The 25956-nt window shown below is 40.9% G+C and overlaps 1 protein-coding gene across 1 annotated transcript; it reads right to left on the reverse strand.

Moving 5' to 3' along the window:
* man2b1 (mannosidase, alpha, class 2B, member 1) lies at nucleotides 1–20635 on the reverse strand. Its single transcript, XM_084045160.1, has 23 exons — nucleotides 20530–20635; nucleotides 18774–18876; nucleotides 16968–17141; nucleotides 15612–15805; nucleotides 14512–14644; nucleotides 13584–13729; nucleotides 12834–13033; nucleotides 12560–12680; nucleotides 12041–12119; nucleotides 11680–11789; nucleotides 10771–10878; nucleotides 10537–10653; nucleotides 9370–9561; nucleotides 8837–8934; nucleotides 8442–8562; nucleotides 6295–6413; nucleotides 4352–4453; nucleotides 3773–3860; nucleotides 3142–3222; nucleotides 2049–2273; nucleotides 1475–1624; nucleotides 1084–1186; nucleotides 1–140 (listed from the first exon to the last, which is right to left on the reverse strand). The coding sequence occupies exons 2-23, from the start codon at nucleotides 18859–18861 to the stop codon at nucleotides 37–39; spliced, it is 2853 nt and encodes a 950-aa protein (XP_083901286.1). The 5' UTR covers nucleotides 18862–18876; nucleotides 20530–20635; the 3' UTR covers nucleotides 1–36.
* Nucleotides 20636–25956: the final 5321 nt, after the last annotated feature.

The following is a 25956-nucleotide window of genomic DNA, read 5'->3' on the forward strand; positions in this document are numbered from 1 at the left end:
ACATTGATTTGAAAAAAAAAAAGTGTGTGTGATTGGTTATCTGTGGCTGACTCGGAGCAGGAAGGTGCGAATCTCCATGGGCTTCAATGTCACCTCCCAGGCTGAGGGGTCTCCTGATTGTTTTGGTAGGGGCTTCTCACCTGAAAAACAAACATGCACATCAATGACATTTTCTAAACCATGTCCTTTTTTATCTAGCCTAGGAAAAAATGGCTTAACATGCATTTATTTTTATTTTCTTCATCCATTACATTAAATCCTAGGTGTCCAGTACAGTTGCAGACAGTCTACTGTATTGTTTTTCTGCACAGGTTTTCCTCTGGATATCTAACCTGATGACACGCAATAGTTTGTTCCTCTAGTCTAACCTTATGACTACTGTTAAAGTTCAGAGTTTCCATGGTACTACTGAAGATTGTGAACCAGTGTTATATGGAATATGGACCACTATTCACTAGGCATTTCAGAGCTCACAAAAAAAAAAACGCACCAACTTTGGTTTATTTATTTATATTTGTTTATATTTGTCTATAATTTAACTTCTGCTCCACTACATCTCAGAGGCAAATATTGTACTTTTACTCCACTATAATTATTTGAAAACTTTAGTTACTTTTCAGATATAAATTATGATATTATGAAACATACATTTACCACTTAAGCCCTATTTTATACATCTACAAGCTCAACGCGATGTGACGCGTTGTGAGCTTGTAGATCGGCTATTTTCAAACATTTTAGTACTTTTACTTTTGGTACTTAGTACATTTTGGTGCCTTTTGTACTTTTACTTGTACCAGAGTATTTCTATATTGCAGTATTGGTACTTTTACTTAAAGTAAGTAAATCATTTATCATTAAGTACTTTTTCCACCACTGCTTGCAACACAAAAATTGCAATTGAACAATTAATTTTATTGTCAACAAGGAACGAAAAGGGAGTACCACTGGGATTTCCCGAAAATGTGGCGAGCGAGTTGTCTGAGAACTCCAAAGTCGCTACTGAGTAACTGTTTTGAAAAGTGTTAAATTAAATTAAGCCTACTGGAATTACATTTCAAACCATTCAGAGGCGTATCGTACCTGTATGCGACTTCCAATCAAAACGTTTCATCTCATCCTTCCACTGATTGGCCGAGAGGTTCAGCTCAGACACACCCAGCACCTCCAGAGTAGAGAACAGCTTCTGCAACATCAAGAGGAACAGTCAGGTGAAAGTTATTATAGTTAATTTAGAAGTACTAGAATTGAAGAAAAATAAAGAAAAATATGAAATCTTTCAATATTTGAGCTGCAATGGTTTACTTAAAAAATAGTCGAGCTACAAGCTCAACATGACATGATGCCGTGAGAGCGTGTACATTATTTCTTATTTTAATCTCACCCAACTACCCCATACTATAATTAAAAACAACTATGACTATAACTAATAAAAACTAAACTACAACGAAGACTTCACAAAAGCGTGACAGACCTGCAGGTCGACAGTGACAGGCAGGGAGTGCTCCTTGCTCTCGCTGGCCTGGAACTGGTGCTCCACACGCAGCAGGACAGACTCGCTGTCCCACTGGGACACTGTCAGCAGGTGGACAGCAGGGGGCAGCGCAGCTTGGAGGCCAGAGAACTACACAGACAGAGAGAGCAGTAACACATGAGAATACATGATTTGGCAGAACAGAGGACTACAGAGAGATGTGGGAACAGATGAGAAAACATTGGACACAGAGGAACATAACGTAGCCTGTTTTTTTTTAACACGGCTTTGCCAGCCGTTCTCTCTTTAGTGTTTCTGTTTTCTCTTTTGCGTTTTGATCGCCATCCCTTTCTCCCCATCTGTTCATAGATAAACCCATCAATCCATGCAAACATTGTCTGTCCGTCCGTCCGTCCGTCCATCCATCCATCAAACAACCCATTCGTTCATCCATCTAATCCACATCTGCTGTTTTCTCTCTAGTGGCCTCATTGTGATTTCTTTGTTGTGGTCTTTTTTATCATACTGTCTGTGATTTCTTTGTTGTGGTCTTTTTTATCATACTGTCTCTCACCTCCAGTCTAGTGTTGGGGTGCAAGTCTCCATTGGTGAATGTCACCAGCGGCTGCAGCACCGTCTCCTGTGCCAGGGGGCGGTGTGCGTCGGCAGCGCTCCGCGGGGGATCGAGGGACAGGAGCAGGCTACCGCGGACCACCAGACCCTTTGGGTACTCGTCGGAGGTCTCGTTGAGGGGCTCGGCCACCCCGCGCACATCATCGTACAGCAGACGCCGATGGAGCTGAGGAATGGAAGTGGGAAAAATAAAGAGGCTGTGTGCATGTGTGTGTGTGTTTAGGAAGACAATAGGCCTCATTCACAAAATGTGCCTACGATCAAATTTGACCGCGTGGGGCACAAAATCGATGGACTCGATGGTATGCATCATCATGACTCCAACATTGTTTTATTCGTAGGCTCTTTTATTAACCCATTTAGACCCGCTGTAACCTACACGTCTTTTTACCTTTCAATCCGGGACAGCATCTGTGTCAAATTAGTTGTTGCTTGCTATATATTTATATATAACCTATATATTTATATATAGCATATCGTCGGTGTCCAGGACGAACCAGCTAACTCCCTTTTCAGCTTCTTTTTTTTTTCATAAATCAACGCTATTGAACACCCTTTACGTCTGTGTGAAAAAAATAACGTTTGAACCAACGAAAAGTATTAAAAAGCGCCTCTGACAAAACCTAACAACTGCATTGGATCCTCAAACTGTCCGTCAACACCACGCAACAACCCCCTCTCCTCTCCTGCTGCCTATACGGTTTTCTGAAAAGTTTATATTTTGTTTTTTTCCTGAAAAATGAGCATTTTGGACAGCAGAGATATATATTTATATATAGCAACACAATGTTCTTGAATTGTTTTCATAAAAAATTTAATAATTCAGAAAACTTTAGAAGGCGTTTTTAGAAATCGGCCTCAGGTCTAAATGGGAGAACAAAAGTAATAAGAATATTAAGACATTTTCTATGAATGAGGCTAGAATGAGTGATAGACACTGCGTGGATTCGAACCCCCTGACTCTGCAAAAGAAAGATCGTAAATCTGAGTTTGTTCAGAAGTGAGTGTGGGAGGGAGGGTTGTGTTTATCTCACCATGATCTCCAGTGAGCCGTTGTTGATACTGCTTCCACCCTGAGAGCGATCTGTCACCACCGTCAGTTGGTCATCATTGTCCTGCACATACACACACACAATCATTTAAAAAAAAAAGAAAATCTGAGTAATTAAAAAAATAAAAAAATAAAAAAAATGTTTTTGAAACATCTTGAATAATTTTGCATTTTTTAACACAAATCTTCTCTTCTGGGGGTCCCTGGAACAAAACATTTTTGGATGGGGGGGGGGTTGAATATATATCAATTGGGGGGGGGGGTCTGGAGAGAACTACTGATTTAGAAGGCATTTGTAGAATCGGCCTCAGGTCTTAATGGGTTGAGGACATTTTCTTTTGTTTTCCCCATTGTACTCAAGAGTCGTTTTGCCGTTTGAACAAATCATGGAGACATTCCATGAATTCAATATTAATATAGTTATTTGTCCTCTCTCCTGTAAAGGGGTGATTAACCACAAACCCTGTGGGGGCTTCTTTGTTGCAGAATTGTTTTTAAATCATGTTGCAGAATTGTTTTTAAATCATTTTTAATGATGCTCAATATTGTCATGGTAATTAAGTAAGAACAAATTAATCTACAACAGGTGCAGCCGGATAGAACCACACACACACCTTGATGTACGCGCGGGAATTGATGGGGTAGTAGTTGCCAGCGATGGGTTCTGATTGTCTTAGCTTCCACGTTGGACGGAAGTCTTTCCTTTGGGACAGAACAACACACAATTCACCACAAAACACACCCTCATCCTGACTGAAGAACACAGACCCATAATGATTTAGAATTATCTTTGATGTCGGGCAGAAACCTCTTATCTCCATATTTTAGCCTTTTTTTTGTAAATGAATGCCTTACTTCATCATGCAAGAGTGTAACCAAAGTGGTGAAAATATCAGATGTACAAGGCAAGGTCACAACGCGTTTGCAACGTGTTGTGGGCTTGTGTACATCGGCTATTTTCACTATTTCAATTTGTTAAAACATGAATAAATAAGGAATGGTTTTGGACATACAAGGTTTCCACCAGTGACGTTATGCTCATTGAGGCTGTGGGTGGGGTGTGGTTAAGGCTCCCATCAGAATTGCTGACTATAGGGAATGGCCCATACCTTTTATACCACACAAATCCCTACGATTTACAATCAGATGAGAAAACCAAAAAAAGGATCAACATCTTCCTAATCTTAGCTTACTTTCTCTGCAGCACTTCTCTGCCGTTGGAGTCGGTGTAGAAGATTCCTGCAGAGTCGATACTGGTGTCTAGACGCGTGATTACTTCTTTACCCAGGTCGTCACTGAGAATGAAAAACACCAGAGACAGAGGAGTGTTAATGTGGGCTAGAGAGAATAGGAATAAATGAATGCAGACATTGTTCATGGTTCCTCTTATCTTTAACCCATTAAGACCGGGAACGCATCAGTGTCATTTTAAGATTTCTTCGGCTATTAAAAAATAGCAGATATACAAGCTGCAATCTTTTCTGCAATTTTTGAAAAATCGTGAAAATCTTTGAATACATATTTTTTTAATTGAACATTTTTAACTAAAATCTTTGCTTCTGGGGGGTTCTACAAATGTCCTCTAAATCCTAACAGTTTTTTTTACACACACACACACACACACACACACACACACACACACACACACACACACACACACACACACACACACACACACACACACACACACACACACACACACACACACACACACACACACACACACACACGTGATTCTCAAACTTTTTAATGTCGAGGACCCCCAAAATGATATGTATTTGGCCGCGGACCCCCATCTCAAAATATTTGGTTCTAGAGACCCCCAGAAGCAAAGATTTGAGTTACAAATGTTCAATTTAAAAAATATATATATTCAAAGAATTCAAAGATTTGCACAAAATGTTCAAGATTTAAAAAAAAATAGCAGATCTTCAAGCTCATAGTGCGGCACTCGGTGCCGCGCTATGAGCTTGTATATCTGCTATTTTTGAATAGCCAAAGAGATCTTAAAATGACACAGGTCCCGTTCTTAATGGATTAACAAATACACCTATCATCAGAACTTGTATAGACTTTTGGTGCAATGGATGTCCCTATGCTTCCTCTGTGAGTCATCCACCGCTTTAATCAAAACCTACGTCTGCCAACTCATTCAATCCCAACTGAACAACAAAAAGGAAAGAGAATAAAAGGCTGAGTAATGACAGGGGAAATAAAAACAAATGTAGAGTGCCAGTTTCTCTAGAGTTGCACCAGGAACTGTGAGTTATACGTTTAGTGCGGATAATGACTGCCCCCTTCTGTCTCCAATGCCACATATCTTGCATCACATCAAATAAAAATGGTAAATGGTGCATTTCATAGCACCTTGATCCAAAGTGCTGTGCATTACATTCACCCATTCAAAACGCATTCATACACCAATGGAGGAAACCATGCAAATCATCAACCCAAGCTCACTGTAAGAATAATTCTTAAATGTTTTAACAACACCCATCTTCTCTTATGCAGGACCCTTGCACACAATATTTTCAGATGTGTGTGGGGGGGGGGGGGGGGGGTCTGCGGCCAAATACATGAAATAAATAGAAGCTAGCGTTCATAGCTCATACACTCTGACGAAGGCCTATCCTAGGGCGTTGTGGGCATCACTTCCTGTCGATTTGATCAGGTATCAGCATATCAAATCGACAGGAAGTGATGCCCACAACGCCCTAGGAAACTTGTGGATAGGCAAAAAAAACATTTGTTTCTGTGACTGCTGCTGCTTATCAAATGCTTAAAGAGATATTTCACTTTCAAACACATTTTGGGTCATTTCATCGTCTACTCAGGCTTTTGTGAGCCCCCCAGACAGTTTTTAAGTTGCTTGATTCAGTATTTAGATATTTGATATTCATTTTATCAGACACGCCCCCTTCCTATACAAACCCATTATAACTTCAAACTCCATTTTTAACCATGTTAGATTCAACAAAAACACCGGTCCTTGGTTCTGGTGACTCATCCTGCCCCAATACGTTAGGGGGGCGTGTTTTTTCGATTACTTTTTTCATTTATTTTTTATTTTAATTTTATTGTATTAAATGTTTTTCATTTACACAATATCAGTCACCAGAACCACTACTGTACTCACTCTATGGGTACGGGTCCAACGGTCCACTCCAACTCCAGAGACCTGCTGTGGGCGTAGAGGCGTACCACCTGAGACACCCAGGGCCCAAACCACTGTCTGACCTCCTGGACCACCGGGGTCTGAGCCAGCCAGGGAGGGATAGGAGAGGAGATGAAGTACGTCATAGAAGGGATAAAGAAAAAAAAAGATCACAGTCCAGATCAAAATGCAGCGATCTAGGGCAGTGGTTCTCAACCAGTGGTCCGGGTACCGCCAGTGGTCCTTGAGGGGGTTCCAGGTGGTCCCCAGCTAAATGATGGAGAGTTGGTAACCAAATGGACCCTTATAGATCTTTAACTCTTGAGAGTGTAAAATGAAACCAAATGGACCCTTACGGGTCCATTTGGTTTAATTTTACGCTCTCAAGAGTTAAATTATTGTTAAACATCGGCATTACTGAATTTACAAGAAGTCTACACAATTAAAGAATGTAGAAGAAATGTTATTTTGATCAACGTTTGCCTGTTATCTCTCCTATTGGTACAGTACCAACATCAATACAGCATGGAATTATGGACAAAATCGACAACAACATATTCCAAGTTTTGGGAGAGTCTGAGAGTCTAAATCTCATCAAACGGTGGTCGGTGGCTCAAATGTCGAATAAATAATGGACCTTGACATGAAAAGGGTTGAAAACCACTGATCTAGGGATATGCTGATGAACTGGCCAGAGACACATATCGGCCCTCTGGCCAGTCTTCAGTGAGTGTGTGAGTCACATTTCTCTCTGCAGAATCAGTATTTTGCTTTGGTGGCATTCTGGGTATTGGGCACTGTGTGTTTGTATACAAGATCCAAGGCTGTATGCAAGTTAGCACACTGAGCAAGTCATTTGATTTTAACCCTTTAAGACCTGTGTCACTTTAGATTTCTTTGGCTCAAAAATAGCAGATATACAAGCTCATAGCGTGGCACCGAGTGCTGCGCTATGAGCTTGTAGATCTGCTATTTTTTTTAAATCGTGATTTTTGTGTGCGATTTTTTTCAAAAAACTAAGGATTTAGAAAACATTTTTTAAGAATCGCCTCAGGTCTTAATGGGTTAAATATCCTTGAACTTGTACAAATTGGATCTAAAATGATTACAGTTCATGAAGGTCAATCTTTAGGAACCCTGTTCAGTGCTCTGATCACTATAATGCCATGGTGTGCAGTGAGCCATCAGTGACCCTGCATATCGTTGGTGTCGGCTGTATGTCCAAAACCGTTCCTTTTTTACTATTATAAAACAAAACATTTTTATTTTAAAACACACTATTTTAGAATAGTGAAAATAGCTCGCAACTCATTGTGAGGTTGTAGATCTGTTATTTTCACTACTTTTGTGCGACACACAAGTGCTTATCAGGGTGGGGGGGTCCCGCAGGTCAAATGTGATTATTTTGGAAGCTCACAGCCTGAAAAGGTTGAGAACCACTGATGTAGGGCATTCATTTATTAAAAAGGAAAAAAATGGTTGAAATACGGATACACAAGGTTTCTACCCGATGGAGGTGGTGCGTGTCAGTGTGTTTCTGTCTGTCTACCTGTATATGGATGTGGTCTCATGGATTAAAGCAAAATAAAATCTCACAACTGAAAAAATGTGTATGGCCAATGTGCGATTTGTGAAACAGTGTGAAAGGAGCCCCCCACACTAGTGCCGTTTCCTAAACAATAAACACAATATGTAAAATTATGATGTTTAAGCAATATTGTTCATGCTGTTCGACATACTGCCAAACAGGTGAAGAAATCACAGATTGAGGCTTTAACCTTTGCTTTTATGAAATATCATAGACCATTAGGGTTTCATGGAAGATGCTTCAGAACATATTGCCAGTTCGACCACTTAAAATGCTCTAATTTTAAAATAATAACTGAAAATAGCCTATCTACAAGCTCTCAATTGAGAACTTATAGACTGGCTGATTCTGATTCTGATTCTGATTCTGATTCTATTTTCATTGCGCAACATGTTTCCATAGAAGAAATGCTTGCTTCTATTGCGCAACATGCTTCCACAGAAAACATGCTGGCTTCTATGGAATCCAAATGACTGAAATCAGTCATCAGTCAGACTGAGAACTTTAATCAATCTGTGTCAGTGTGTTTCTGTCCGTCTACCTGTATGATCTGTGTTTTGGCCGTCTTGCTGATGATGAACGGGGTGGAAGAGTTGGGTCTGAAGATGTAAGCACCCGACATCTGGTTACTTTGTGAGTTGTTACCATCACTGGCATTGTACCTGGAATATGTAGGGTGCGCACACACACACGCGCACGCGCACACACACACACACACACACACTAAAGTCATTAGACTGACAAACGCTACAAGTGTTGTGTATGCAGGTAGGTGTGTGTGTGTGTGTGTGTTGTAGGGCTGATTGGGGCTGATCACGATTACAAATTTAAGTTGCAGATTAATTGTCACTCAAATAATTGCGATTAACGATTTAATTGTGTGTTTGGCATTGGACCATGAATACAATTTTGTGCGTGAGTGAGTGAGTGAGAGACCAGTAGAAGTTCTGTGTTAGTTTGATGGTCTGTCGAGTCTCCAGGTTGCTGAGGCTGCTCAAAAGTCCCGTCTCTGGGTCAAAGGTTGCACGCAGGAACTGGTAAAGCAAAACATACAAACACGTAAAAAATATTATCCATCCATGCACTTTTCATACTGTACTGCTGAGCTCTTAAAAAAGGATAGTTCACCCCCAAAATGACTCGATTAATCACCCCATGGAGTCTTGAAATCATGGATATTTCTTAGTTTGTGTCTCATTCCTAAGACAATAATTTGATGACCGGCAGCGGTTCCGGTAGGAGACACAAATAGTCTCCTTTGGGTATCCTATCGGAACCACTGCCTACCGGTTCGCTGGTCATCAAATTATTGGCTTAGGAATGCGACAAAAACTAAAAAATATCGATGCATTCAAGTCTCCATGGGGTGACAAAGGGATAGTTCACTCCAAAAAAATACTTTATTTCTATTCATTAAAGTGTCAACAACTTTCATTGGATTATGCCCGTCATAATCTATTGTAGCGGACCTTGTTCTGAATGGAGGCCACTCCAGCCAGGGGTCTTGGCTGTGTGGGGGCCGGTGGGGGTCTGCTCTGAAGCAGGGACACAGAGTAGGTGCTGTAGCCCAGTGGAGGAGCCTGGACCTGGAACACCAGCTCGTAAACAGCGTACCCCCTTTCTCCCCTCACCTTCTGGGTGGCTTCAGACACAGGGACAACCTGTGACAGGACACAATAATAAACGTATAATACGGACGTATCGTAAAACATACTCTTACTCCTTCATGCAATTTACTCTTTCATGTAAAATCCTCAATGTTCAATGAGTGTACATGTAATCCAAGGGTCCATTTGTTTTCATTTGTACACTCTGAGTTAAATTAACACTCAGGAATTTACTGTGTGTTATAAATAGAAGGTAGGGCTGAAATGGTATTACCAAAAATGATACCGTTGCTAAATCATTATTTTGTCAGTGAACACGGTTATTAATCTTGTTGATTTGGGGATCAAAATGAGTCTACCCCTATGCTCAGTGCACCCATTTCAGCTAAGCACCTGAATGACAGCTGTAATTAGCAGCAGTAAACTATGATCTGATTCCACGATGAGCCGTTCTAAATTAAACCTAATATTAGCACATTATAAACTATACTAAAACATAAGGATATACAATAACCTGTGTCTTAATGATTAAGACCTGTTAGGTTGATAAATCGATGAGCCATGTCAAGGGTTATCAATTTATTTTTTATTTTTAGTGCTGTGGACCTGGCTTGTCAAGTCTCATACATCTACACATGTTCAGATGAGAGGACACCATAGTTCTTTTGCTTCTAGAGTTCTTATACCTCTGCCAGTGGACAGCTGTGACTGGAGGCATTGTGTTTTCGGTTCGATTCGTCTGTCGATCCGTCCGTCCCAACCACGTGAATGTGATAACTCTGGCATGCCTTAAGGAAACTTAATGACGTCTGGCACAAACGCCCACTTGGACTCGAGGATGAACTGATTAGAAAGTAGGTAGCAATCTATGATATTTGTTGGATTCCTACCAGGAGGTTACTCACTTGATGTTTTGTAGAGCAGCAGACAGCTATATAGTACAGCACCACTAGTATTATATTTATTGTGTCCCATCTACTGTACATTTATTTCACCCACACACACACACACACACACACACACACTGACCTGGCCGTCCACAGGTTTGCCGTTAGCATCCGATATAGAATACTGAGTTCCGTTGACTGGCAGCCTAACTGCCTTTGTGACTGGGTGAGCCAAGGGGTTGTACACATTCACTGAGAACTGAAAAGAGAGAGGGGTAGAGTTTACCATTACTTCATTTACTGACTCAATGTGTACACACATTCTAGTGTACATACATACAGTACACACATAGAGTATGCGTGTCTACTTTATTACCTTTTTGCTGGTCTCAGTGAGAGAACACACGCTGATGTTGAGGTTCTCACAGTACGTTCTCTGAGCAGATGAACCAGTGAGGGCAGCGAGACTGTTACTAACCAGAACCTGAGGAAGACCGGGAGAAGTCATGGTTCTACAAGTGCACAATATCAAAACATCATGCTCCTTATGCAGTGTAGATAAACAGCACTGTGTTACAAACAGTAGTAGTGAAAGCCTAAGCTCTCATGTGGGACATACAATGAATTACATTACGGCAAAGGCAAGGAGAGAGAGGAGGAATAACATGCAGTAAAGTGCCTCAGTTTGGACTTGAACTGGGGCCAGCTGCCTTGTTTATATGGTAGGCACTCTTACTCTATGAATCACTGGGGCACCTCCACAATCTATGAACCACTGGGGCAGCCCCACAATTTAAAATTTAACCCATTAAAACCGAGAAAGCATCAGTGTCATTTAAAATTTTAGCATTGGCTATTGAAAAATAGCAGATATACAAGCTCGCAGCGTGTCAGTGCCGACACCAAGGCAACTCAGGAATCCTGAATCATTGCCCTCCACACTCCTTTCTACCATCAGGGTATTGAGCTCTGCAGTCACACCGCAGTGTGTCTACGTATGCGCCTCTTACCCTTTCTAACTCTGCCTTGGGGTGGCTCCAAGTAACCAACATACATCTGCATCCTATAACTAACTATTTTAGCAGCTATTGACAAGACAAGAAGTGATGCAAGGAGTGCTAGGGGGTGAGGTAGAATCTGAAGTGGTGAGTTTTCAGGCTGCATTGGAAATTGGAGAGTGAGTCTGCAATCCTGACTGGGGGTTAAGAGTCATTCCACATTTTGGGAGCCAGAAGAGAGGGACAGACTTCCTGTGTTAAAGTCAAATGAAACATATTAGCCCTACCTGACAGTGTTGCCAGCCATTGGCCAGTCTCCTGGCGTAGTCATTAGCAACATGTTGCTTTTCTGTTCCTGACACAGCATCATGGTGCTGAGCCACGGCCATAGCCTTTCCTGATGACCAGAGACAGGGTGCTGCCGTTAGCCACTTCCACATCATGTCACAGAGCATTCTTTATACAGTAATGCATTACGACTTGGAGGATTTAATGTTATGTCTGATTCATCACTTGGCATCTGAAATGTACAGACTACCATGCTTTGATCAGTATATAACATTGTGCTGATACTCTTTTGTGAGTTATGATGACTTTATATGACCGAATAGAGAATAGACTTTAGGCAGAAGTAGAGCCAAGCCTTACTCATGGTCTGGCTGTCTCCTTCCCCAAAGACACCATTCCTGGATACTGGCCCACCCAGCACCTCCAGCTGGTTGCACGTCTACAAACAGCAAATACACACAGTTACAACACAAAGTCACACAGTTACAACACAAATACAAAGTCACACAGTTACAACACAGAAGACACACACACTACTTGCACCTTATCTTTAGACTAACCAACCTGCCATTTTGAAATTAAACAATGAATGAGCTAGGGTTAGAATAATTTCTTCATTGACTGGGGTCCCCCAGGGATCTATACTTGGCACTCTCCTTTTTTCCCCCCTCTACACCAAATCTCTATAAGAAAACAACTAAACACTTGAGATTCACCCAAATTAGAGTTACATTTTTCTTCTTATCTTGCAACATAAAATAGCCAAGTTAGAGTAAAACATTTTCTTCATCTCTTGCAACATAAAATAGCCAATAGTTGCTCCAAATATTCTTTTAATATTCTGTGCGGGCCAAACTGTGTCAGAGTAAGAGGGACGACCTGCAGATAACTGTTGCTGAGTCTCTCGTAACGTTTCAGGGCTGGCCGGCTGGTGAAGTAACCCGTCCAGAAATCATGTGCATCATCAGCGTACGGGAAGAAGTCGTCCGTCTTCAGAGACCTGGGAAGACAGACAGAGCAAAATCTTATAAGATTTTCATGATTTTTCAGAAATTGCCGATCTACAAGCTCTCGAAGCGTCGAGAGCTTGTAGATCGGCTATTTTAGTGTGACACTGTAATAAATAGAGCATAAGAGATGACGGTCCACCCACCAGGTGAGGTTGGCCTTGTGTAGTTCTTGTAGGTAACAGGAGGGGGTGCTGTACAACACGTTGATCCTGCTGCCGTTGGCCTGCTGAGCGTTGACATAGCGGATCAATTTGTCCAGGTTCTTGTACCACAGGTTGGCGTTCTCGTACTGGAAGTCTGAGCCCATCGTCATGATGATGTGTTTGGTTTTATACAGCGCGGCCTGTGTAGGAGGAGGACGCCAATGGAAGGAGAATGAACCACATTAACCATGGCATCCCTATTCTGAGCCCATTTTCACAACACGATGCATGTAGGCCTGTCACAATTATTACATAATCGCCTAATCGCAATTATTTGAGATAATCGCAATAGTTTTTTTGCATAAATCGTTGTAATCGTCATAATCATTTCCATGTTGAAAATGTTCATATATATTTTCAAAAAAATACCAAAGTAGTGGGGATAGCAGATCTTGTAGATCGGCTATTTCCACTATTAATGTTTTTTCAATATGTGTTATTTGTCATATCTGCCCTGTGCAACTTTTGTTTATGAAGGCTAAAAGCCAAACAGAAATGTAATTTGTATTCATAATGTTCTAATAACGTTCAACGACAGAAACACAATTAAATCGTTAATCTCAATTATTTGAGTGACGATTAATCGTCAGGTAAAATGTCATAATCGTGACAGCCCTAAATGCATGCCTTGTATTTCAGACTGAATGTGTGTATATTATGTATATCGAGTGTCGTGTCTGCATGCCTGACCTGATGGGTGGCGATGTTGCGGAAGCGCCGCACCACGTCGTCAACGTTATAATCCTCTAGGTCTGGGTCGTCTCTGATTGGTGGATCGTCACAGGACTGGTCCCAGCAGAAACCCTCTGGGGGGTTGTATCCATTAGGCAGAATCCCTGGAGGAAAGAGAGGGAAGATGAAAAGGTTAACGCCAATCGATCAATGGTACTACACACATTTGAAAAGTTAATTTCCAAAATGCTACAAAACTGAGACAAATGTCTTAGGTGCCAAGGAAGAAAGTCTGACTCACTTTGACTCCCTGTGTTTGAAGCCTAAAAAGGCCAAGCCAGAAATCTTGGTGTAATTATGGATTCACATCTAATGGCCACATCAAGTCAACAACATCAGCCTATAATCATCTTTTTTATTATTAACTTTTTCATGTCAAGGACCCCCAAACTTATATGTAATTTGGTCTCGGACCCCAATCTCAAAATATTTTGTTTCAGGAGGCAGGGACGCCCAGAAGCAAAGGTTTGACTTACAAATGTTCGCTTTAAAAATATGTAATATATTCAAAGATTTGCACACATTTTCACGATTAAAAAAATAACAGATCTTCAAGCTCATAGCGCGTCACTTGGTGCATATACAGTATATAGCTTGTATATCTGCAATCTATTTTGAATAGAATAATAAAAGTATAAAATATGGATGAAGGGGTTAAAATGATTATGATGCTTTATTAACACATTTTGCTGCCCCACTTTGAGAACCAATGAATTAGAGGATTCATGTCGAAGACTGTTGGCAGCACCCACTTTGAGAAACCCTCCTTTTAAAAAGGGTTAGGTGGTAACGGTTAAGGTTTTTATGTTAAAAGGTTAACGGTACGTCATTCAAGGTCAAGTATTAAGACAGTTTAAATGTTAGTTTAATGGGCATAGTAGGGTACCAGTGAAGAGGTCAGCCATGGGGGGTGTGAGGCTGTCAGATGCTCTCCATAACAGCTCCTGCTCCAAATTCATTATCCTGGTATTCCGATCCTGGTAGTCCAGACGACCAAAGAAAAAGCCATCATACCCCATCTAGAAAAAAAAACAGAAACAAACACCCTATTACCCTTCAGTAGAATCAGTACAAAGAGGAGGGCTTGTGACCAAAAGGTGGTTCAAACCCCTGGACCATACAAGGACACATGGTAGGGTTGCCCCAGTCATTTCCCAGTCTGCAGTCTGCACTGCCAAAAACAACCTCTCCTTATAGTCATATTATGACTGAATCTCTTTAATCCTTTAATCTATGCTAATGTAGCCAAATGACAGAGTAGGATGAGATGATTCCTATCTTTGTTGGAAAACGAGGAAGGAAAGATATAAACTGTTAAGAGGGGAAGTTGCAGAATTAACGATAAAGAGATCATGACGATAAGACAGGAGAGATTAAGACATAAAATATAAAGGTGTTTCCGTGCCCATTTCCATCTAGTAGCTACCACATCCTCCCTACCTACCTACAAAATAAGCCTAATACGTAAATTGAATACCCGAGTGGGTAACTAGATGACAGGCATCCATAATATTGTCACGTAGGGATTTTCTAAAATCTCTTCCTCTTTTTTTTCTTCACATGACTATATAGTAGCATCATGTCTTTGCTTTGTCCAAATATATTTTTTTGTTTTGTCTTTTCTGCTCAGTATATACTTTATATTTATTAATTGTCCCATTTTATTTATCATACGTTTTTATATTTTTGTGTTTTTAATATTAAATAATTCAAATGTGTACGTAATGTAAAACGGTGAGGTTCTCACATAAGCCCCCCTAGGGTTTCTTACCTCACCGGTCCGGCACAACAACCAACTGTCAACTTTCCCATGGAAAGAACTAACATATCATGCATATGTATATATAAACTGTTGTGCAAATCAAATAAATCATACATCATACACAGCACCTGACAATTCTTGAGTATGCTGCCTTGCATGCTCTCTGAATTAGCAAACATTCAGTCTCCCTTTGAAAAAACATTTAACACGTTCTTCTCGGCTACCTGTGCGAACATTGAGGCATGCTCTCGGGCGTGTCCAAAGGGGTCGATGTGCCAGGCCACGCGAGGGCGGCCGCACGCCCCAAAAGTGTCATTGAGGAACCTCAGGCCCATGGTCATTTGGTCAATGACAGCACTGTAGTGGGTGGTTGCCTCGTCGCTCATGCACCAACCACCGTTCACAAACTCCAGACGGCCTGAGGGTGGGGGGTGTTGGGGAGCAAAGGGCAGACAGAAAAAATAAAAGATAATGAAGGATGTAACTTTATTATCCCTGAGGGGCAATTTTTGTTTTGCACAGCCAGCAGTAACTACAATCATAAAGCGAGCCAAAATATAAGCCCAGTTAACGCATTCATTCCGGGAAGAATTTTAGATTTCTTTGGCTATTCAAAAAGCCAAAGAAAGATTTGCACACATTTTCACGATTTTTAAAATAATAGCTGATCTACAAGCACATAGCGCAACACTCGGTGCCATGAGCTTGTATATCTGCTATTTTTTAATAGCCAAAGAAATCTGAAGTGACACAGATGCGTTCCCGGTCTTAATGGGTTAAGGCCAAGGTCACTGTTGTGGTGGGTGCTGGTACAATAAGTCCATTGGCTGAAATGTGTGGTTGTAACCAGTGACAGCCATCTCCCAACAACACCATAACAACCAAAGGTTTACACAAGTCTGTATAAATACAGTTATGAGCAATGAAAGGCAAGTAGGGAGCCATGGTCCAGTCAAAATGGCAGCAATAAAAAGCACTGGTCAAAATCAAGCCTGGTCAAGTTATACATGAATAAATCTGTGTCGGTGTCAACGTGACCACATTTCCACCAACTCCCTTCTGTTGTTCCTCTTTCTGCCTTATTCCTTCCTATATCTCTTATTTCATTTCAATTCCGATTATGTAATAATTGTGACAGGTCCATTTGGTTCCATTTGGAAACTCTCAAAGAGTTACAGACCTGTAAGATAACCGACTCAAGGAACCCTGAGGGTCCCTGGACCCCACTTTCAAAAAACACTGATCTAACATGAAATCATACAAATATAATGTGGTACATCAAGATGGAATAAATCATTATTTTTGGTTCAACTTTAATCTAGGGACTTCAATATAGGCCTGCAGGCCAGTGTTGTGTACCAGTATTGATTTTGACAGCAATTGATTTAGTTTTAGTCATAGTCTTTTGAATAAAATTCTGTTTAGTTTCAGTCATATTTTAGTCATCTGAAATGTTTACTTTTAGGGTACGGGTATGGTCTAGTTTAGTCATAATAGCTTTGTTTCTATTTAGTTTTCGTAAGTGAAAAAAGGTAGACGTCATGGTTTTTAGTCAACAAAATCAACACTAGTGTGTGTACCTTCGTTGACCAGCTGTTTGACGGCCTGCTGCATGGTGGAGCTCTGCCGCCTCCACCAGCGGTAGAAGAAGGCCGTCTCCACATAGATGAACCTCCTGTCCGGGTTCTTCAGCAGCTGGTCCACCACCGAGTCCAGGATGTACTGGACCCCCGCATGCTGGATGTCATTACGGTCTGCATGTGGATGTACACACAGTGTCACACACACACACGTACAGTATGCATTTGGGGCATGCACACATTCTGATTCAGGGCCGATTCTCTTAAAACCATTTAGACCTGGAAAGCCTATACCCTTCAGTCTGGGAAAGCATCCGTGCCATTTCTTTTGTCAAGGACCCCCAAACTGATATATAGGCCTATATGGACGTGGACCCCCCATCTGAAAATGTTTTGTTCCAGGGACCCCCAGAGGAGAAAATTTGTTTTAGAAAATGGCAAAATTATTCAGAATTTTCCAAACATTGAATTTTTTCCAAATTTGTTAAAAGCAATAGGAGATATCCAAGCTTGCACATACTGCTTGTATATCTGCTATTTTTGAATAGCCAACATATACATTTTCTGAATAATAATTTCACGTTTTTCAGAAAAAAACCTCAGGTCTAAATGGGTTAATTATATTTGTTATGATTATTATTAGATGCAAGCGCAGTGGAGGGCACACACTCACACACGTGGAGGACAGACAGAAAGCAGGGTGCAAATAGGTAAATACCCTCTGAGAATCTGCTGACTTCGTAGCGCTCTGGTGTTGGCGTCATACAGCACTCCGATATCAGTTAATTTACTAATGTTGCCAATTCCACCTTTTTAAATTCACTCAAATGAATAATTAAGCATTAAGTGTTAACTCATACCATGCATAATGTAGATGTGTGTTGAATAATACCGTCTAGTCAGATTACCAAACAAGTCGCAACCATTGCATTTCGCAATGGCTTCCTGTAATCCTGTTGTCACCAAAGTTCAGAAGATGCTCTGATAACCCGGCTTTCCACTCAAGTGGCCACTGTGTGCTTCAAGTGCTCTTAAGAGTGTATTTAGGAAAGCACCCAAATACTGAATATTTTATAGGGGTTAAAAGACACCTGTTAAACATTCAGGATGTGCATGGACAACAAACAATTAAGCTGATGATGGCACATGAAAGTATTATGAAACCCTGTGTCAAATATTTCAGTCCCTCAGTTTGTCATCCAGTACAACTGAATTAAGTGTTAATGTTAAACAGATTTAAGCATAAATAGTATTATTAAATGTGGCCTGGGCCTACTGCGCATGTTCTATAGTGTTGCATGTAAAATAAATGCACACATGTAAGAAACAAGAAAGGAAATATGCACACTTTAGACAGAACATACACATACAGAAACACACATGGTGGCTTTCGGCTTACACAACCATGGGCCAAGGGTCAAGTTATATAATGCTCATTGAAAACATTTTATACTTTAAAAAGTGTTTAACACCACCAGGCTATAAAGGTGTTTTGTTTTAATTTTTTACAATTGTTATGTGTTAATGTTTTCCACTAAAAGAAAAGCATGTGACTGTCACTGAACATAATATGTTAGTATTATGGATGACTATAGGTGAGGAAGTGAACGTATCAAAGTTTCCAGTTGCTCTGGGTGAGAGCGCAGAGTTGAGTTTCAAATCAAGATTACAGTGTTCTTACTCTTCAGTAGATGTCTTTAGATAACTGAAATTAAATAGTCAAATTAGCCGAGCATTGATTCCATGTTTGAGCACATGCACCAGCACCACCCAACTATAATAGTTCACTCTTATGCATACACTGACCTCCATAGAAGTACTGGTCCACAGTCTTGAGCCAGCCTACATCATCGTGGGTGTGTGGCACCAGGTGGACATTCAACATGTCGGGCATGGTAGCATGGCATGACTAGACAATCAACACACACACATACACAATTTGAACACATCTACAGTACCACACTGTATGCCATTACAAAGGTCAGTGTAGTGTCGGGTATACGAAGGTATGCCGTATACCCACTTCTTTTTCAGGGCACAGAGCATTATGCTCAAATGTACAGCAGGTTTACTTGTCACAAGACATGGGAGACAAGTCCTTGCACTCACTCACTAGGAGCATATGGTCTGTAGTACTCTGTACAGCAGGGGTCTTCAACAGGGGGTCCAGGACCCCTAGGGGGTCCTCAGAGTTACTACAGGGGTCCACCAAATCTTTGTGTGAGATTTTTTCTTTTTTTTTTACATTAACCACTTGAACCCTAGCATCTTTTCTGAGGAGAACTTTAGCCAAAAATAGCAGATCTACAAGCTCAAGGTGTTGTGAGCTTGTCGATCGGCTATTTTTGGCAAAGAGTTATAGGTGTAGAGGGGAAAAAAGAGCAGCAAACGTTTATCTGAAACACAATTTTATACAATATAGAGGGGGTCCCTGCTTCATCTCTCTCTCAGCTAGGGGGTCCTTGGTCTGAAAACATTGAAGACCCCTGCTGTACAGTGTACAGTACTTTAAAATATTTCAGAATAAAGGTGTGCCCTGTGGCTCAGACAGTTAGACTAACTGTCTGAGCCACCGGGCACACCTTTATTCTGAAATTTTAAATTGTTTCAAGACAACAAGCTGCATTTTACTCATTCAGCAGTGACACACACAGGCTAACACACAGCGCACACAGCCTGTGCACATTCATACAATTTCAACGTACCAATAGCAAAAAACAACATGGGTAGTGTAAATGCAAACCTATTGCACCTCAACTAATTCATGATGGTTAGAACTTATAATTAGGTCCAGCTGCTATTCAGCCAGCTCTTTGTGGAGAACTTGAAGTTAACAATAGCCTGTAACTCACAGTGCTGCTCTCAGCTCTACACACTTGACTGGTCTGCTTTAAATAACTGTCGTGGTGTTGTGGTTTGCAAAACAATACATCATCCAGAAAGTCAAGGGACTTTCCAAACACTACTGGCCCAGTTGACAATTTGAAGTTCCCTTTTGGGAAGTAGATCATAGCTTTTTGTTGTCATGAAATAAACTATATCACACAATAAACTATATCACACAAAAGGTGCCATAGATATGCATCAAATATGTTTAATACAACTTTGCAGGTATGCATTTAAAACATTCAATGTCAACTGTGAGGGTATAAAATGTTTATGAATAAAACAAAACAACTATAGGTAGGCCTATGTGTGATATAGTGTGTGTGTATATATATGATTCATGAATCATCATGACTGAAAGTAAACCATCTATTTATCCCTGAAGTGAGTCCCTACTGTATTTTGGACATTAAGGAATTTCTTTGCATGAAATGTTTTTTATTTTTGCTAAATTAACAGACACCACTGACAAGGTGAAACCGCTTAGTAATCAAAGACTTTTACTTGTAACAGTATTTCTACATTGCAATATTGATACTTTTACTCGAGCAAAAAAACATTAGTACTTTTTCCACCACTGTGGTGCCATAATATGAAAATGAAAGTACACTCAGCAGAAATTCAGCCAAAATAACTCTATAAACACTGAATACTGCTAATTACTAATGTGACTGACCTTGTATCCACAGGACGAGGTATCATGAACATCTTGTTCGAGAGGAAAGCAGAATACACCACTTAGAAAGAGCAGGAGAGCAAAAAGCAGCTGCTGCACCGTGGACGCCATGTTGGAAAATAACCACAAGTCATGTGACTCGTGTTTTTATCATCTAACGTCACGTGACAACTCTGGCTCACTCAGAACAGAAACCTTCCCAAGTTCAGTGGTACTCACATGTTTTACTTAAGCAAAAGTATCAATACTGCATGGTAGAGATACTCTAGCAAAAGTCCGGATTTCAAAATGTACTTGAGTAAAAGTACAAAAGTATTGGTATCAAAATGTACTTGAAGTACCAAAAGCAGTAAGTACTCATGATGTCCCATTTCACAAGTTTTCAAATGTATTAAAGGAGAAATCCGGTCATTTTAAGTGTTATGTTTGATGTGTGTCAAATCACTTACCAACGTATAAATGAAAATCGCGTAAATCCACAGAGCCCCCTATCGACCCCCACCGTTGTCATTGTAGGAGGATATAGAATAGCCCAAATTCGCCTATTTTAACCAATGCAAAGTCTGTTTTTTTGCTTCTAGTACTCATTGTTGAGTCCCATGATAATGTAACAGGCGCTAAAACTCCCGACAAGCTAACGGCTAATAACAGAACGAGCTAATGCTGGTTGCTGGTTTCTCTCCCGACCTGGCAACCTGGGGCTGCCATTCAGAGAGATAAGCAGCCCCAGCGTTAGCTCGTTTGTTATTAGCCGTTAGCTTGTCGGGAGTTTTAGCGCCTGTTACATTATCATGGGACTCAACAATGAGTACTAGAAGCAAAAAAACAGACTTTGCATTGGTTAAAATAGGCGAATTTGGGCTATTCTATATCCTCCTACAATGACAACGGTGGGGGTCGATAGGGGGCTCTGTGGATTTACGCGATTTTCATTTATACGTTGGTAAGTGATTTGACACACATCAAACATAACACTTAAAATGACCGGATTTCTCCTTTAAACATCGTTTGAAAATAGCAGTTCTACAAGCTCACAATGCGTCGCAAATGTTGTGAGCTTGTAGATCTGCTATTTTCAAGTAATCGAAATGTATAGGGCTGAAGTGTATGTTTTGTAATAATAATCTAAATCTACCAAGAAACTAGTAACTAAGTTTTCAGTGGAGTAAAAGTATAATATTTTCCTCTGAGAGTGGAGTACTTGGTACAGTACTTGAGTAAATGTACTTAGTTACTTTACACCACTGCCCAAGTAGATAAAGTAACGTGTGTGTGTGTGTGTGTGTGTGTGTGTGTGTGTGTGTGTGTGTGTGCTTGTGCGTGAGTGCGTGCGTGTGATAGACAGGAGACATGTCTATCCACAAGTTTTACGCCTAGGGCGTTGTGGGCATCACTTCCTGTCGATTTGATCAGGTATCAGCATGTCAAATCGACAGGAAGTGATGCCCACAAGTCAACACCCTAAACGTGTGGATAGTTTGCTTATTAATTGCTCTTTCTGAAACTTGGCTGCCCAAAAAAATGAAATGCCTCTACTAATTTCACAATTACAATACTGTTCACTTTCAGTGACCAACCGACTTTATGTGAGGTATAGTGTATCTTTTCACTCATTGTCAGTGTGGCATTTCTGTACTGAATAAGGGTGGGTGTGTGTGTGTGTGTGTGTGTGTGTGTGTGTGTGTGTGTGTGTGTGTGTGTGTGTGTGTGTGTGTGTGTGTGTGTGTGTGTGTGTGTGCGTGCGCGCGCGCGCGTGCGTGCATGCGTGCGTGCGTATGTGTTCAACTGTGTTTCACTGTTTACATGTGGAATTATTTCAGTGTTAAAGTTTATCATAGACATAAATCTAAATCACTATCTGTATATAAAGTGTGTGTATACATTGGGTACCACTGCATTTTTTCCCCTGAAACGCTTTAAACCAGTGGTTTTCAACCTTTTTCGTGTCAAGGACCCCCAAATTGACACATATTAGCCCACGGACCGCTATTTGAAAATATATGCCAGGGGCTCAACCATTTAGGTTTATTGGGGGTCCCAATCGACATTGTATCACCATTATTAGCGTTCATTTAACTCTGAGAGTGTATAAAATGGTTCCATTTGTACACTCTCAGAGTTACAGACATGTAAGGGTCACTTTGGTTCCTAACTATACATTTGGCTGGGGACCCCCTGGAACCCCCTCAAGGACCACTGGTTGAAAACCCCTGCTTTAAACCAAAGACTACCATAATAAGATACAGACACATGTTAGAATTTTAGATGATTTATCGTGGTATTTAGTTGATATTTACAAGTTATATACATACATAAATCATAGATTTTTACAAGAAACACGAAAAGGAATCAACTAGAGTAAAAGTAAGAACAAAACTAAACAAGAAACATATCATGTTTTCTCTCCATCCAGCAGCAAACCAGGTTTCCTCTGAGGTGAAGCTCCCTGCATCTCCAAGCCGCTGCTCATCATTCTGGACTCGGGGTGATGTTGGTGGAGGCCTGAGCCTGATGATAAGATAAGACAAGATAAGGTGAGACCTTTATTGTCGTCATTCAGTCGTCAAAGGCAGCACAGGAGCTTGAGATACAGTTTAAGAGAAAGTACTGTAGATGCAGCAGGGTAAAATACATCACACAGCAGTTGGGGAAAGTAACCAAGTATACATTTACTCAAGTACTGTACTTAAGTACAATTTTGAGGTATTTGTACTTTACTTGGGTATTTCCAATTTCCAATACTTTTAGTTCTACTCCACTACATCTCGGATCCAAATATTGTATTTTTACTACTTTTACTACAATTATTTGAATACTTTAGGTACTAGTTACTTTGCAGATATACATGATAATATTATAAAACATACATTAACCACTTTAGCCGTATTTTATACCTAGGCTATTTGAAAATAGCAGATCTACAAGCTCACAGCGCATCGTGACGCGTTGTGAGCTTGTAGATCTGTTATTTTCAAACATTTTGTAAATAGCAGAAATTGGAAATACACTTACACAGAGTATTTCCACATTGCAGTATATATACTTTTACTTAAAACGTAAAACATTTGTGTACTTTTTCCACCACTGGCACACAATATGCAGCACTATACATCCGCAACAGTGCATGCATAATGCAGGACAAAAATAAATACCAAAAGTACACACAGTAACCATGATGTCAGATAGTGTACTTACTGTAATAATGAACCGTAGTTTGGGGTGGATGGCTCAGTTGCGTGAGCTGATGCAGCGAACACGTTGTCGACTTCTTCAAGCGGCCGTTTATCCTCCCGGACATGAGGAGGTGAGGTTGGTGGAGGAGTTCTGGAGTCTAATTGGTCTGTCCTCCTCCTCCTCCTCCCAGGCATGACGTGGTCGTCTGTGGTGGTGGACAGCTCAGCTTCATGGGCTGATGCAATCAGCTTGGACCATGGGCTGGACCACCTGATCACATCAAGATAAGATAAGAGAAGATAAGACCCTATTGATTCCAAGAGGGAAATTGAAAGTTAATTTAGTTAACACACAGCTGCAGGACAAGAGAAGTATTGTAGATACAGATTGATTGATTGATTGATTGATTGATTGATTGATTGATTGGTTGGTTGATTGATTGATTGATTGATTGATTGATTGATTGATTGATTGATTGATTGAATACTGTATTAACAGTTTGCAAAAAAGCACAGAGGTACAGTTCCATACAAAATGATGCTAAAAGGATAAACCCAAGAAAGCACTGTGGCTTGTTTCCATCGAGAACAGCCAGTTTAAAAGACATCACACTCAAAAGAATACACCAATACTGAACAAAAACATATTACACTATACGCTGTCAATAGTGCTTTCATGGAGTAAGACAACATAGCTAATGAGAGAAAACACAGTAAGCATGTCAGATTGCAAGTGTACTTACTGTACATGGTCACCGGCGATGCGCTCTATCCATGCAGCAGCGGCGGCATCCCTGCTCTTACTCACACTTCCAAACTTGAAGAAGAATTTCTTCTTCTTCTGAGTTTGCTTTGAGGTGAAGAAGCTCCCTGCATTGATACATGATACATTGAGGTTGATGATTAATTGTCATCCTACTATCCTACTATAATTCTAGTAACCTCTGTGCGTGCGTTTGTAGTGGTGGTGGTGAAGCTACCCGGTTCTCCCCACTGGCTGGACCAATTGCTCTGATTTTGCACACAGCCATTGACCATTACCATCTGAACTTAACTGTGAAGCCCGTTTTTCAATTTCATCAAATCTCAGCTTATTATTAGCGTTTTTGTGTCAAAGAATGTCGTCCCATAGCTGCGGCTGCCCAGCTATGGGACAAACTGCCTCCCGGGTTGCCAGATCATGTGCGTATATCCCCCCACGGCTGCGCCGACCGGGTATGGTCTAGTACAAATAATTATGATCAACGACAGGGACGTGCACAGATAGACTCTGGGTGGTGCTAGAGCTCCTGCCCTTTGCCCTCTTGACCAGAAGTGCCCTATTGAAAAAAAGAAGAAAAAAACGTTTTTTTTCCTTCAGTTTACAGCAGGGGTCTTCAACAGGGGGTCCGGGACCCCTAGGGGGTCCTCAGAGTTACTACAGGGGGTCCGCCAAATCTTTATGTGATATGATTTTTCTTTTTACCATAACCACTCGAAACCTAGCATCCCTTTTCTGAGGAGAACTTTAGCCAAAAATAGCAGATCTACAAGCCCACAACGCCTCGCGCTGCGAGGCGTTGTGGGCTTGTAGATCAGCTATTTTTGGCAAAGAGGTATAGGTGTAGAGGGAAAAAAGAGCAGACCAAGTAAACAAAAAATTATAATTTACTTGAGCACCTGCCCCTCAAAATGTCTGTGCACGCCACTGATCAACGATTTAATCAAATTGTTGGCATTGAACATGGAACATATAAACCCTTTTACGCTTTGTAAACGACAATTGCACAGCAGGGCAGATATGACAAATAACTTAGTATTAGTATGAATGTATGCGACTGCTGGGAGACCAAACTAAATGAGTCTCTGAGAGGAGATGAGATGGGCCATTGTCTATTGTCTGACACGCTCCGCTTAACAATAGGGAGATTCGCTGGATCCAAACAATGTGTTTTACACTGACTTAGTTAATGGGTGCTCAAACTTATAACAACATAATCAAAACAGTGAAGCAAAACAAATAAAGCGATCAACAAAAAATACGGCTTCCCCCACACCCCCTCTCTCTCTCTGTCTGTTCTCAGCAGGTGAGCAGGTGATAACCAGGTGTCCGCCCCTATACCTGTGACCCAATTATCCACGTGCCCCATTGATTGTGCATTGACCAAATATCCTACTATCCTACTATCCTACTATAATTCTAGTAACCTCTGTGCGTTTGTAGTGGTGGTGTAGTGGTGGTGAAGCTACCCGGTTCTCCCCACTGGCTGGACCA

This window comes from Gymnoscopelus microlampas (assembly GCF_963454915.1).
Source record: "Gymnoscopelus microlampas genome assembly, chromosome: 2".
Classification (NCBI taxonomy): Eukaryota; Metazoa; Chordata; class Actinopteri; order Myctophiformes; family Myctophidae; genus Gymnoscopelus; species Gymnoscopelus microlampas.

Coding starts and splice junctions, on each gene's coding strand:
- man2b1 (XM_084045160.1), bottom strand. CDS start 18,861: ATGCCCGACATGTTGAATGTCCACCTGGTGCCACACACCCACGATGAT. Junction 15,806..16,967: donor CAAACAGCTGGTCAACGAAG/GTACACACACTA, acceptor CCCCACCCTCAG/GCCGTCTGGAGTTTGTGAAC. Junction 1,625..2,048: donor ACCCCAACACTAGACTGGAG/GTGAGAGACAGT, acceptor CTGTCTGTGTAG/TTCTCTGGCCTCCAAGCTGC.